The sequence below is a fragment of the Lagenorhynchus albirostris genome, chromosome 18 (assembly GCF_949774975.1).
Source record: "Lagenorhynchus albirostris chromosome 18, mLagAlb1.1, whole genome shotgun sequence".
NCBI lineage: Eukaryota > Metazoa > Chordata > Mammalia > Artiodactyla > Delphinidae > Lagenorhynchus > Lagenorhynchus albirostris.
Window position 1 is genome coordinate 67,119,699 of NC_083112.1, and position 12,824 is coordinate 67,132,522.

The 12,824-nt window shown below is 51.9% G+C and overlaps 2 protein-coding genes and 1 long non-coding RNA gene across 5 annotated transcripts in view; 1 reads left to right on the top strand and 2 right to left on the bottom strand.

Moving 5' to 3' along the window:
• Positions 1-4,981, top strand: part of FARP1 (FERM, ARH/RhoGEF and pleckstrin domain protein 1) — a 290,364-nt gene extending 285,383 nt beyond the window's left edge. For both annotated transcript variants that reach the window (XM_060129027.1, XM_060129028.1), the window contains exons 25-27: positions 1,784-1,891; positions 2,245-2,396; positions 3,859-4,981. In XM_060129027.1, coding sequence (XP_059985010.1) covers positions 1,784-1,891; positions 2,245-2,396; positions 3,859-3,940 — 342 coding nt within the window. In that variant the 3' untranslated portion in view covers positions 3,941-4,981. The remainder of the gene's footprint in view (positions 1-1,783; positions 1,892-2,244; positions 2,397-3,858) is intronic.
• LOC132508680 (uncharacterized) lies at positions 1,355-5,018 on the bottom strand. Its single transcript, XR_009536736.1, has 4 exons — positions 3,932-5,018; positions 3,662-3,774; positions 1,694-1,804; positions 1,355-1,551 (listed from the first exon to the last, which is right to left on the bottom strand). It is a non-coding gene; the product is annotated as an uncharacterized LOC132508680 (long non-coding RNA).
• Positions 5,019-8,309: 3,291 nt separating this feature from the next.
• The window catches only part of STK24 (serine/threonine kinase 24), a 108,593-nt gene continuing 104,078 nt past the window's right edge, over positions 8,310-12,824 (bottom strand). For both annotated transcript variants that reach the window (XM_060129029.1, XM_060129030.1), the window contains 2 exons: positions 12,000-12,136; positions 8,310-9,340 (listed from right to left, as the gene is read on the bottom strand). In XM_060129029.1, coding sequence (XP_059985012.1) covers positions 9,304-9,340; positions 12,000-12,136 — 174 coding nt within the window. In that variant the 3' untranslated portion in view covers positions 8,310-9,303. The remainder of the gene's footprint in view (positions 9,341-11,999; positions 12,137-12,824) is intronic.

Below are 12,824 nucleotides of genomic sequence, written 5' to 3' on the forward strand. Positions count from 1 at the left end.
GGCTCTTGAGAGCAGCTTAGGGGCCACGTGACCTGAGTAGGAGACTTGACGTGTATATGGGAGCGAAGCCAAGGGAGCGAGGGTTCTGGTGGGGTTGGCAACTTCGGAGGGCACGGGGGCAATGGGGAGCAAGGAGAGACCCGTAGATACAATTACTAAGAAGCATCTCATCTGCTAAGCTGGCAGAGCTAGAAGGACTTGCTCAGAACGAATACCCTGGCATGTTCCAGGAGGATTCAAGGCTGCTGGCAGAAGGTAAGAGTGTTCTCATGACCCTGCCTTGGGAAGAACACTGGCCTGGAACCTGGTTCATCAGTGAAGTGTGTAAACCACACTGTGGGCTGGACTGGCTATCGTTCCAAAGGTAAACGCATCTAAGAGAAAGGTTTTTTGGGGACTCTGTCTGGAGGAATTTGATTTCAGTATAAAAATAAGGAAAGGAAAATGCGCTACTCTCCTTCCTCCAGAGTGAGACTTGCATGTAATCGTGTGTGCTATTGCACAAGCATCAAATCCCCACTCTGGTTGGTTGCCACCATCACCTGCTGGAACCCACCGTTCGCCTTTTCTTGTGCCTTTCGCCAGTGGGTAAGTGGCAGCCAGGAGTGATGGCCACAGGGACAGCTCTGCTTCCTGTGTTCTCTCGGCCTAACACGCCGTCTCCCCCATCAGACTGCAAGCGACTCGCAGCCAGAGCCATTTAAACTCTTCTCACAGGCGCCTTACTTAAGAATGTCTCTTGGATTAAACACAGGTTACTGGAAAAGCCCCAGAGAGATGGAATGAGGCAGACGCAGGTGTGTGTATATGTATATTTTATTGTGGTGCGTTTGCCTGTTTCACCCCTTTGAAGTGAACGATTTAGTGGCAGTGATTATATTCACCATCCATTGCTCTCTTCGTCAAGGCTTCCTGGCACTGGTCTTGTCAGGGACACAGATGAGGCTTCTTAGGGTCCTCTGAGAGGTGACACGGGGGCTTTGGAGAGAAGGCAAGGATGCACAGGCTCTGGTCTTGGCGGCCCCCCTGGGCTGCCTGTGATTTCACGGTGCTGCTCTGTGCTGGCAGCTCCTGCGGGCCTCAGGAGACCATGGAGCTCCGGAGTTAAACCAGGACGCCCGGAAGGCCTGTTCCCACCAGCGCAGGATGGAGCCTGGAGGCTCCACGCTGAAATCCAGCGTTGCAGCCAGGGCCACCAGGTGGCAGTCAGGAGCTGCTGGCTGGCGCTGGGCTCCTGCCGGCTTAGAGTTGAGGGTGATAGAGCCTTTCCCACGGATGCCCCAACAAGCACCACCCGCTGGGCAGGTCTGTCTCACCATCCCGGAGGTCACAGGTCCAGAAATCAACGTCCCTCTAAACCCGTGTGGGAGGCGGCCGCCTGGCCTCTGCCGGCTGCTGTGGGTTGCTGGCCAGCCTTGGTGTTCTCGGGCTTGTAGACGCAGCACTCGCGCCTGCCTGTGGTCACAGGGGCTGCCCCGTGTCTGTCTGTCAGCCGTAGTGGATACGGGCCGCTACTCCAGGACGATCTCCTTAATTCTACATCCGATGACCCTATTTCCAAATAAGGTCACATTCTGAGATACGGCGCGGGTTGGGGGGAGGGAGTTGACAGGAAAATTAACCCAGGCTCATGCAGTCCCCCTCCCAGAGCGAAAGGCCGTTTTCTTAAGTCACCCCCAGGTAGCCTGCTCACAGAAGCACGGCCCTGCCGGCGGGCCCCACCGGGCTGTGACACTGAGTTGGCCTTTCCACCGGGCTCCTTACAGGCTGACTTGTCTTGTAGAATCAGCTGTCTGGGAACCTGCTGAGGAAATTCAAAAACAGCAACGGGTGGCAGAAGCTGTGGGTAGTCTTCACCAACTTCTGCCTCTTCTTCTACAAGTCGCACCAGGTATGTGCCCAGGGGGGCGGCTGGGGAGGGGCCTGAAGGACCCTCCCTCCTCGGGGAGCAGGCAGCTTTCCTCTGGAAGGATGAACAGCTTGACCCCTGAGCCACCCAGGTGTCGGAGGGGGGCCCACAGCAGGCTGGGCAAGGCCACGGCCCTCAGAGACCCCACAGCTCTAAGCAAAGGCTGCTGTTATCCACTTGCGCAAGGGCTGCGCGTCTGCTGGTTGGATGAGGGGAGGGGGCGCGGGTGATGTCACCAGTGGCCGATGCATCCGGGCCTGGGCCTCAGTCCAGACCAGCTGCTGCGGGCAGGTGCCACACCTGTGACTGCTCCCACCTTCTGTGCCCCCTTCCAGGACAGTCACCCCCTCGCCAGCCTGCCTCTCCTTGGGTACTCGCTCACCATTCCCTCAGAGTCTGAAGACCTCCACAAGGACTACGTGTTCAAGCTGCATTTCAAGTCCCACGTGTACTACTTCAGGGCTGAAAGCGAATACACGTTTGAAAGGTAAGTCCCCCCCCACAGGGCACCTGCAGAGAAAGGACACCCTTCCGAGCAGCGGGCTTTCTCCCAAGTGCATAAGGCCCTGTAGCAGCAGCTACCTGCTGCCTGGGCATTGACTCCCTTCCAGAAGGGCCTTCTTGTTCTCACCCTGCTACTTGCTTAAAATGAAAGCACTTCATAAGACCTGGGCTCTGTGTGCCCAATGCGAGTACACGTCTGTTTTCACAGGAGCAAGTGGAACCATGACTTTCCCTGGGACACATCAGCCCAAAACCTGTACGCTAGTTCACACCACGCGGGGTACACTTTTCCATCTCTAACTTGTGTTTTTCCAGTCGATGGCAACAGTAGTTGCTTTGTCCCGTGGCCAAAAGGCTAAGTAAGCTTCAAGTCAAAAGACCACGTAAGGAAGGAAAAAAAAATCCTAGTGCCTCTTAGAGTTAGTTACCTTACCAATGAGACTGGCTCCGTGGTGTGAAGACCCAGGGCAGTGGTCTTCCTTTAGCCAAGAAGTGAAGGAGCCAGGCTCTCCCTGTGGCCACCTTCAAGTACAAATCCTGGGCCTCGCATCCTGGGGTAGGTTCTGAAAGCAGTGTCACTGCCGAGTCACCACCTGGGCGAGGGGTGGTCCTTGGGCACCAAACCAGACAGGGCAGTTGCTGCCACCCCGCTGAGGGAGAAACTCTTCTGAAAACCCACGAGGGTTCCGATCAGTGGGCCAGTCATCTGCGCACAAACTCACGTAAAGTTAGTTCACGGGAAACAGCACAGTGGTTTAAGACCAGGGTCGAAGCCGCCGTTGACACCCACCCCAGAGCAGCGGGGCCCTAAGCTACACTGGTTGAAAAGGGAGCCCACGGGGTAGCACTCCTCAAATTTGATCCTGGACTGGAAAACTGAGATGCCGTCACTGCTGTGGCAGGGAGCATGTAGCCCTGGGATTAGGGATTTCTAAAGCCGTCTAAGCTCCACCAAGGCGGGAAGCTGGGCCACCCCAGGTCTCCTCCCCCGGGCACTCGTGACGTGGTACACCAGAGGACGCTTTGTTGTTGCAGGCGGGGGACGCTCAGCGGCAGCCTGGGCCCCTCTGCCCGCTGCTTCTAGACCACAAACAGCCCCGTGTCTAGGATAGGCCGCACCCCACTGTCCTGAGAAGGACTGGCAGTGTGCACTGCAGCCCCACGTCAGGCGCCTCTGCAGAATGAGCATGCCCCGGCCAGTGGTCCTCAGGAGTACCTGGAGGAGGCCTTAACCCCGCTTTCCTTTACCTGGAAGCTAGGAGCTCATGTGAGATCTCTCCTGCTACAAGAGCAGATTCTACGCCAGGCAGTATTAGGTCACGCTGGGGCTTTGTAAGTAACGACCGCCAGGGGTCATGAAGCTGTAACAAACAAGAAGAGCAGATTTCAGAGACACGGGCTGATAAAAAGTGGCCCCTGACGGTCATTTCACTTTCTTGTCCTAGATGGATGGAGGTGATCCGAAGTGCTACCAGTTCGGCCTCCCGTGCCCACGTTCTGAGTCACAAAGAATCTCACGTGTATTGATGGCAGGACGGGACACATGTGTTGATTGTTTCAGCAGTGGCGACTTTCCCGGAAGACATTTTCTTTCTTCTGTATTAATGAAGCCTAGTAAAATTAACACCTGTCTGTCTGGAAAACAAAATAATACATGGTTTCACAGCGACTCTCATCTGTCTCCACAGAACCATTTTAAACCTTGTCTTCGCAGCTGTTAATTTCTCATCGGAACTGGACCGCACCCCTGCCTTCAACGCGGGTGGCGTCTCGGCCGTCGTGCCCTCGGTGGGCTGTCTTCAGCTTGTGTCAGTATTAAAATATTGTCACGGATAGAGTGCCGAATGGCATTTTTCCCTCCGCAACTGCACCTTAAAGTCAGTACTAACGCGTCCATGCAACCAAAAGACAGGGCAAGGGCTCTTTTTTTTAAAAAAGATGATTGATAAACTTACGATTTTGATTTCTAGGCTGCTGTATTTTACAAAATGGATTTTCCATTGTTTGTCTGCGATACACTTGGCAGTCTTCAGCAAATGAGATCATTTTCAGATTTTTTTTTCTCACTCTTTCTACTTTTATAATGATAGAAAATTAGTAGGCTTTACTTTTTTGATAAATGAGCAGTTTGCAGCATCCTGTGTTCCACTGGGGGCCGCAGGCTCCAGGGAAACGCTGGTTCCCAGACCTCCTTCTTGGCACAAGTTGACCAAATTGTTCAAGCGGTGACTATTTACAAAGCGTAGCGGGTTGTCTTCTGTTAGGAGAAGCGGAAATCCAGTGCGCTCGCTGGACTGTCGGTGCACTGAGTGCCGTATCCGATGGGAGGGTAGTAAGCTGTGGTGTCTTGCTGTATGTTTCACGAGCATGAGAACGTGTATGGCAGTGACCAGGGCCGTCTGTGCTGTGTTACGTTGTGGAGCGTGTCTGAGCTTCTCGTGGATGCAGGAGCTCTGAGTCACAGTGCGTAGTCCCCTGGCTCCTGTGATCATACCTGTATCCTACTGCAACTGTGGTTTGGAACTGCACACTCAATAGTGGTATATATATCGTGCCTGTCTTCACAAACCATTCTTTTCTCCTTTTTATACTCACCGCCCCCGCCCCCCCCCGCCGCCGCCAAACCACCCCCCGGCCTGGGGTATGGACATACGACATTGCACATCCTTGATAGTCGGACAACACAGGGAACAGGGTTCCAGTAACTGCTGGGGCCCACGGGTCAAAATCCGTTCGCCTCTTCTCCATGGGGATCGAGTGGCTGCTATTCCCTTGGTATTGTTAAGCCCTTTCCTGATGCCGCCCCCAGAGGGGGCGACCCATCCAACACGGTTTCCTTCCAGTGCCCCACACCACAGCTGGGGGCCCTCACCTGAGACACCCAGGACCACCCCGACCGGGGGGCTGTGACCGGCGTACGTGGAAACATACAAATGGACGATGAGCAGCTCGAGATGTGTGTGAATCACTTGCCTTACGGTCTGTGCAGACGGTTTTAAGTACTAACAAAAGGGAATAAAAATACCTCATGCCACAATCCAGCATCCTGAAGTTTTAAGGCAAAACCACCAACCTCGTCTCTTGTCTTTGACTGAATCTCAGGCAGGTGGGTCGGGGAGTCAGCTGGTCACTGTGGGGTGGGGTGAATGAGCTGCTGAGTCTGTTCTCTTAAGACAAACAACATTTTGATATGTATGTGATAATTTTCTCTGCTTCTTCCAACGTGGGACCGGGAAAGCAGAACATTTCCGGAAGACTGACCATCAGAGGCTCTAGAAGACAAGGGGTTGAGGGCAAGGTGGGCAGGGTGGGGACTGGGAAGCCTTTGACCCCAGTCCCTGGGCTGCTGAGATGGCGGAATCATGAGCTTCTCCCTCCAAAAGTCACACCTGTCACTCACCTCTACAAGGCTTGGAGACAAGGTGTGGTCTCCTAAGTCAGTCTTCTGCTCCCAGCTATGATTCACACCCGTGTCCCCCTGTGACTTCAAAGAAAACCTAAGTGCAAATCATGTAGGCGATTCAGACCACTCCCAAGCTGCCGGAAACAGATGGAGTTTCAGAGACACCCGCTATCTCAGTCCTTTCTGGCTGCTGTAACAAACATACCATCAACTGGGTGGCTTATAAACAAATATCTTTCTTACAGTTTGGAGGCCGGACGTCCAAGATCAAGGTCCCGGCAGAGGCAGTATCTGGTGAGGGCCCACTTCCTGGCTCACAGATGGCCATCTTCTCGCTGTGTCCTCACATGGTGGAAGGGGTGAGGGATTGCTGTGGAGTCAGGGCACTAATCCCAGTCCTGAGGGCTCCACCCTCATGACCTAATCATCCCCAAAGGCTCCCACCTCCTAATGCCATCACACTGGGGCTCAGGATCTCAACATATAAATTCAGAGGTGCGGGGGACACAAACGTTGTCTACTCCCCCTCTACACACAAGACACAATTATAAAAAGAATTATTTCTGTGAACTTTATTGACCCTTGCATGATACAGACCCTGTGCTTAAGAACACACCTTGCAGCACTCTTCAGTTATTGCCATATTTTATAGCAGAAATACACAAGCCACGTTTAAGGAGGAAAATGTAAAAATGCTCATAAACAGACCTGTTTTGCCAAAAGAAAGGTACAAAATGCTGCATTCAAACTAAACGCTTCAAAAGACCACTTGGAGAACAAAACGTCAGATCGGGAAGGTGTGTGACCCTCGGTTACAGTGAGACAATCACACGACTGTGACAGTGCCGAGGCCCCCAGACCACGTGGGTGCAGCCAGTGCAGAAAAAGACCACTTCAAAAAGGTGTCGACAACCAGCCAGACACAGCCCCAACCTCCAAGAGGCTGTCCGTGCTTCTGGGTGAAGCCGCCCAGCCATCAGCAGTGTGGGCAGAGAAGCCACTACCTGCTGGGGTGCGGCATCCAGAGGCTTCCGAGGGGCAGTCAATCTACCTTGAGTGCTGAGCTCGCGGGTCTGGCTAAATACCACCAGCGGTGTATAGGCCCGAGGCAGGTCCTCTTGTAGCTCTGGTACCTGGTCTGTCTTTTAATAAAGGACTTGAAGTGGACAAACTAGCCTCAAGCAGATGCCCTGATTTTTCTTTGTCTACAGAAAGTAACAAGCCAGGAGATATTGTAGGGGGAGGTGACCCACTTTCAAAAGCCTGTCAAAGCACATCTTCCCCGAGAAGCTTCATCAACAGAAGACGTTCCCAATAAACTCAATAGAGTAAGTTGCCGCTTCGCCTGGGAGACGGTGCTGTGTTGTTAACCGTCCAGTGACTGCAGAGCAGCTACTAACCTCACCTCACTTAGCTGGGATCCCGTCTGCCTATCAGTGTGACCATCACTCGTATTTGACATGGCGGTCAGTCAGGGTCAAGTCCTGAAACCACTGTCCATTTGCAAATCTGAAGAACTCTAGACCAGAAAGCTGCCGTCTGCTCTGGCGCTCTCAAGATCAGACAAGCAGCACACCTCGGGGAACACGGCTCCATTTCTTTGATTCTTTCTCCAGCAACGGACAAAACTGATCTTTGCCTCATGCCTCACACAGGGAAACAAACAGCTCCGTCACGCAGAATACTCTCCGAAACACAAAATGAAATATTCTCCATTTTTGTTGTTCAAGTTAACAAACTTGCACGATGGCCATTTGGTTCTGTTTCCTCTAACCAAAATATATCCCTTATAGAAATTAACCCAAATCTACCTTTAATTAAAAAATCACGACAATTTTAAGAGTTTACAAACTAGCTCCATTCCATTAACCAAAACCATAACCACCCCTCAGACGTCTCTAGCTCAGGCCTCTGTCCTCTCCCTGTAACATCCAGGCCACCGGGCCAGCAGATAACTGACCTTCCATCCTCAAGTTTACCCAGTAACTTCCCTGCTTCCAAAAGCCTTTGTATTCCACCTCAAGAACTGCTACTCCAGCAAGAGATGACAACGATTCGTATCAACAAATGATAAAAAATGTCACACGTACTCAAATCAGTCAAAAACGGCGGCAAGAAGTATTTCCCGACCCAGAGACCCAGAGGTTATTAACCCCCCTGGCAAGCCAGACGCTACCACAAGCCAAGAAAAACACAGACACCTGGCGGACAAACTAGCGGACACCATCGCCTTTAAAAGAACCAAGCTTCCCTCCAGCTCCCAGGGAAGACAGCAGCTTTACAGATCAGCAACATTCACCCATATCTTCTCAGGACCATTTTTAAAAGTTGCACAGGGAGCTGACCTGGACATTCCACAGCTTGAATGTGGGCATTTCTTCCCGGAGCCTCATACATACATACATACACACACACACCACACACACACACACACACACACGCGGCAGGTGCACTGCCCTCTCAGGAGTCACGTTCCAAGGAGAGTATGCAAAATCTGTGTTATAAAATTTATTTGTGTAAGCATTCAGACACGTTTAGGTGGGAAAGATGATACGCAGATTTCACTACAAGGTGCAACAGAAAACCCTACTGGAAGGACGGCACAGCTGGTGCAGGGCTGGCAGGGCGCGAATGAAAGTGAGACGAGAACACTTCATCGGGGAGAAATTTAAAATAATAATTTAAAGCTTCATGAGGCAAGGTATGTTCCAATTTAAAACACTAAGAAATAGTACCATCGATGAAAAAGGAAATCAACTTCTAAGTGTACCAAAAGGGTTGTAGGGCAAACAAGAGGAAAATTTGCATTTGTTGAGGTACAAATATAGGAGTGTTCCATAAGAGGGGTGTTAATTATTATTAATGGCAAACCCTGCAAATACAAAGTAAAACCCAAATCACTGGTCACATAATTCAAAATTTACATGTAATAAAGGCAAGGCAATAGACTCGAGTTACGGCCTGTCAAATATTTACCCCACTGACGGTATCTACAGAAGCACTTGGCCAGTGTGTACACAGTGATCCCTATGCACGCCAAAAGGGTTTCCTTAAAAATGACACTATATACAAATCTGTACACTGACCCACCAGAGCGGTTCTCCGTCTCCCAGGGAGGGGGAGTTATCAACGTAAAGCAGGATACCTGAGGTTTCATTTCTTCAGTCACCTTATCATAATCCCAAATATACATTTCAGGGTTTATTTTTGTTTCTAAAGACACTTTCCTTGATATGTGCACTATGGTTAGAATTAAAAACAAGAATCATAAAATAAAATAAAATACTTGCTCGCAGGAGCTGACCCTCCCCACCCCACCTGGAGACTTCATCAGGCCCTGGACAGGCAACCTCGCTGTGGGGGGGATGGCCCCCCGCGATGGTGCACCTCTTCAGCGAAGTCAGCAAAGGCTCTCGTTGACTTTTAAAAAGGAGGAGGATGAAGAAGAAAAAAAGGAAAAAAACAAAACCCAAACGCCAAAGGAATTTCAGTGGGATGAAGTTCCTCCACCACTTAGAGAGTATCTAGGAGAAAACAAAAAGAGAAGTAGAAGTAAATCAATGTCATTTCTCTAAATTAAAAACAAATTAATTTGCAAAACTTCAAGCAATAATCAAAATCCTAGTTTTTATAGACAATCCCAAGTTATAACAAATTAAGTGGTGCAAGTATCAATGGGCTAATGATTCCGTAAAGAATTCATAAAAATTAAGAAAACCATGATTCCAACGCTAAAAACTTTTCACAGATAAACAAAAAGCAAGAATGTGTTCAGCCTCCCAGGAGAGAAAAAAAAGACACGAATAGAGTAGTAAATGATACACCTTCACTTATAATCATTTTTTAAAAGTTGAAAAATCGATAATACCCAGTGACACAGTTAAGATCCCAAAGTTGCAATATCAGTGCAAGAAACCCTTTCTGGCCACACAAAATACCGGCGCTTGTTCAAGTAATCCACTTCCTAGGACGGTCTGTTAAATTTTTTGTGATTACAATAACTAGGACACAATTCTGATGTCCAACGGTAGAAAAATGGTTAATTAAGCAAGCTGAATGAACTAAGAGATGAAAACTCATAATATTTAAGCACTATGAAAAATACACCCAGGTTAAGAAGTGTACACAGAATTATACATGTCCAGTTTTACACAATTTAGTCTACATGAACACCCAAGAATATCTAAAAACTTGGGTAAGTTCATGACTTGTATACAGCAAGGGAAGGCAGCGCACCCAAAACAATGATGGTGGGATGGGCACCTTCTCCTGTTTCCAGTAATTCTGCGGCACCGTCTCACTTTGGAACACCAAAAAGGGGGACGGGTGCGCTTCGTGGCCAAGATTCCCTCAGCAGCCTCAAAACCGGGGTGGTCACCCAGCCACAGGAGACGGCTGAGGACGAGTTTAATGGGACTCGTAGCCAACATGCCAAATTAGAGCTCCTCTTTTAAGGCGTTTAGAGTACATAGCCCTCGCCCACGGGACAAATGACTAGGAACGCACGCTTTAGCCACGGGTCCTGAGACTCACTTTTCGAGAGATGTAAATGCCCAAGTCATGGGAGGAGTTGATGCCACACAAAAGAATCCACACACTAACTCAAACTAAGATACACAAAAGCCTCTGAAAATGCTTTGGACAAAAGCTGGTCCTTGTCGTCTCTGAGGCGACCCACTGGAGCAAGGCATCCAGGAGCAAAACGGGTCTGAAGTGTCAGCGACGGCCACTGTGCTTTGGTGGCCTCTGGACAGGGGACACACGGCAAGAGCTTGGAGAGCCCAAAAGGGACCAGGCAGGGAGCCCCTGGAGCAGGTCATCTGATGGCTGAGGAGAGTCCCACGTCACAAAGGACAGAAGGACAAGAGAGAACCAGAGAGAATGGGAAGTACAATGTTAACCGTAATGCAGACGGCAGGCAGTTACACCTGTGTTATGTACGGTCACACCCGCCACAGTGGCTCCCAGCACCGACTTCACAATGAGATGTGCCGTTTAAGTGTGAAACACACACTGACTGCAAAGACTCAGCCCTGCAACGATGGTGAAAGACCTTTCATACTGAAACAAGACTTTGGATGCGGTGGGTTAAGAAATAACGCTATTAAAACCAACTTCACCCGAAAAAGCATACTGGAGTCCTTCAACTGCCTCCAAGTTCTCCAGCCTAAACGTGAGAGCAGGTTAGAAAGTTGGGATGTTTTCATGAGGGAGCCTGAGTTCTACAGAACAAACCTGAGGTTTTCTCTGATGTCCCACTTTAGAGGGACACTTCACAGGACAGCGGGCAGCCCCTTCATCACCACTTCCAAGTGGCAAAAGTGACCCTACATGCCCCAAACTTCTCCACGCGCCATCCAGCCGACATCTCAGAAAAGATCTGAGACGCTCCTGATTCCCATCAAGGAGCAGCCGTCCTTTAGCAAAAGCTCGCTTCCTGGACAACACACCTGGAAGGTGAATTTCAAAGCACTGATCTGCCTGGCGTTTCGGGGAGAGAGAAAGGTTCGGGGTGTGCAGGAGAGCTCGGGTCACAGAGCTGCTGGACGGTTCACCTCCGCTCTCTCCAACACCCCCAGGTGACTGCACGTGTGCGACCTACCTCCTCCACAGGGAGGCTCCCCCAAACAAGCTTGAGGGACCGGGCGGGGGGGACAGATCCGCAGCCCCACTTCCTCCTCACCCTGGAGCCCATTCCACCAGGGCCGCCGGTGGGGACAGGGCGCCCCCTGCAGGCTGCCGCGGACGGAGCTCCCGGGCGCCCCCTGCAGGCTGCCGGCCACCACAAGAGGTTTCCGGCGCTGAGGCAGAGGCGAGGACCCACACAGCCCTCACATAGACCGCATCTGTGTCCGGTCTCACGGAACTCACCGAGCCCCCACCTCTGGTGTTTCTGGACACCTGGCTTTGAAGCATAAAACCAAACGGAGAGTCCGGGCTCAGGACTGCACTCCTCTAGCTGGTCACGAGGCTGCATCAGGAGAGCAGACCGGCACCCTGAAGTCATCCTGTGCTTAGGCAGCAGAGCCAGCACCACGAAGCTCTGTGGTCCCTCCCCGAAGCGTCCAGGTTCACCTGGTTCGTTCGCACAGACACTCCTCTAACTCAGGAGAACAGCCTTCTCTCCCTCGATTCTGCTGCAAGCCCCCGGCCTGGAAGGTACCAGGCACGGGTGGCACTCACCTCTGCAGCCGCTGCACAAGCTGGGCCACCATGGTGTCCGAGATGCCAGGGCAGGCCTCCTCCGCCAGGTAGATGGCCCCGCGCAGCTCCTCGATGGACCTCAGGTTGCCTCCACAAGCCTGGCTCTTCTCCTTCAACTGAAAACACCAAAGTGAGGAACGGCGTGACTCACCCGAGCACGGGAAGCCACGGGCGTCTGTTTAAGGAGTGGCACAACCCGACTGCCCCGGCCACAGGGTCGGCTCGGATCCCTCCCCTTCTGGAGGCTAAGAGCACCAGGCACAGGCTGGGCCTGAGCCCAACCCCCGTCTCTACCCTCCCCCGGGAAGGAAACACACCCGCTTCTATGCACCTTTTCAGAAGGTGATCGTGGCATCTGCTCCCTCTGCTTGCTTTTTCCGTTTCCACCCTAGTCTTCCACCAGCAAAGCCATTTCCCGCCCACTTGGCTCTGGTGTGTGCCCCGAAGCTGTGGTGCGGGCCACGCACGCACAGCTCCCGCGGTAACCAGGCTGGTGTTGAGGCCTCCGGACAGACTGCCATTGTGGGCAGGGTGCTGCCGAAATACTCCATTTCATGTAAACAGGCAACAGCCCTATACCCCGGGAGGCTGATGTCCTCTCGGCACCTCTGCGCCCGCGGGAAACCACACCAGTCTGCAGGCAGCTCCCACAGTTTAAGGTCAACTTCTGTCTTTCCGGGATGCGCCCCGGATGCGCCAGGAGGCGGCGGAGCTGCTCGGCGCGCGACCCAGAGCCTCCAGCAGCTTCTCGGGCTGCTGGGACCACACGCCGCCACCCCGGCTTCAGGCTCACTCTACGTCCAT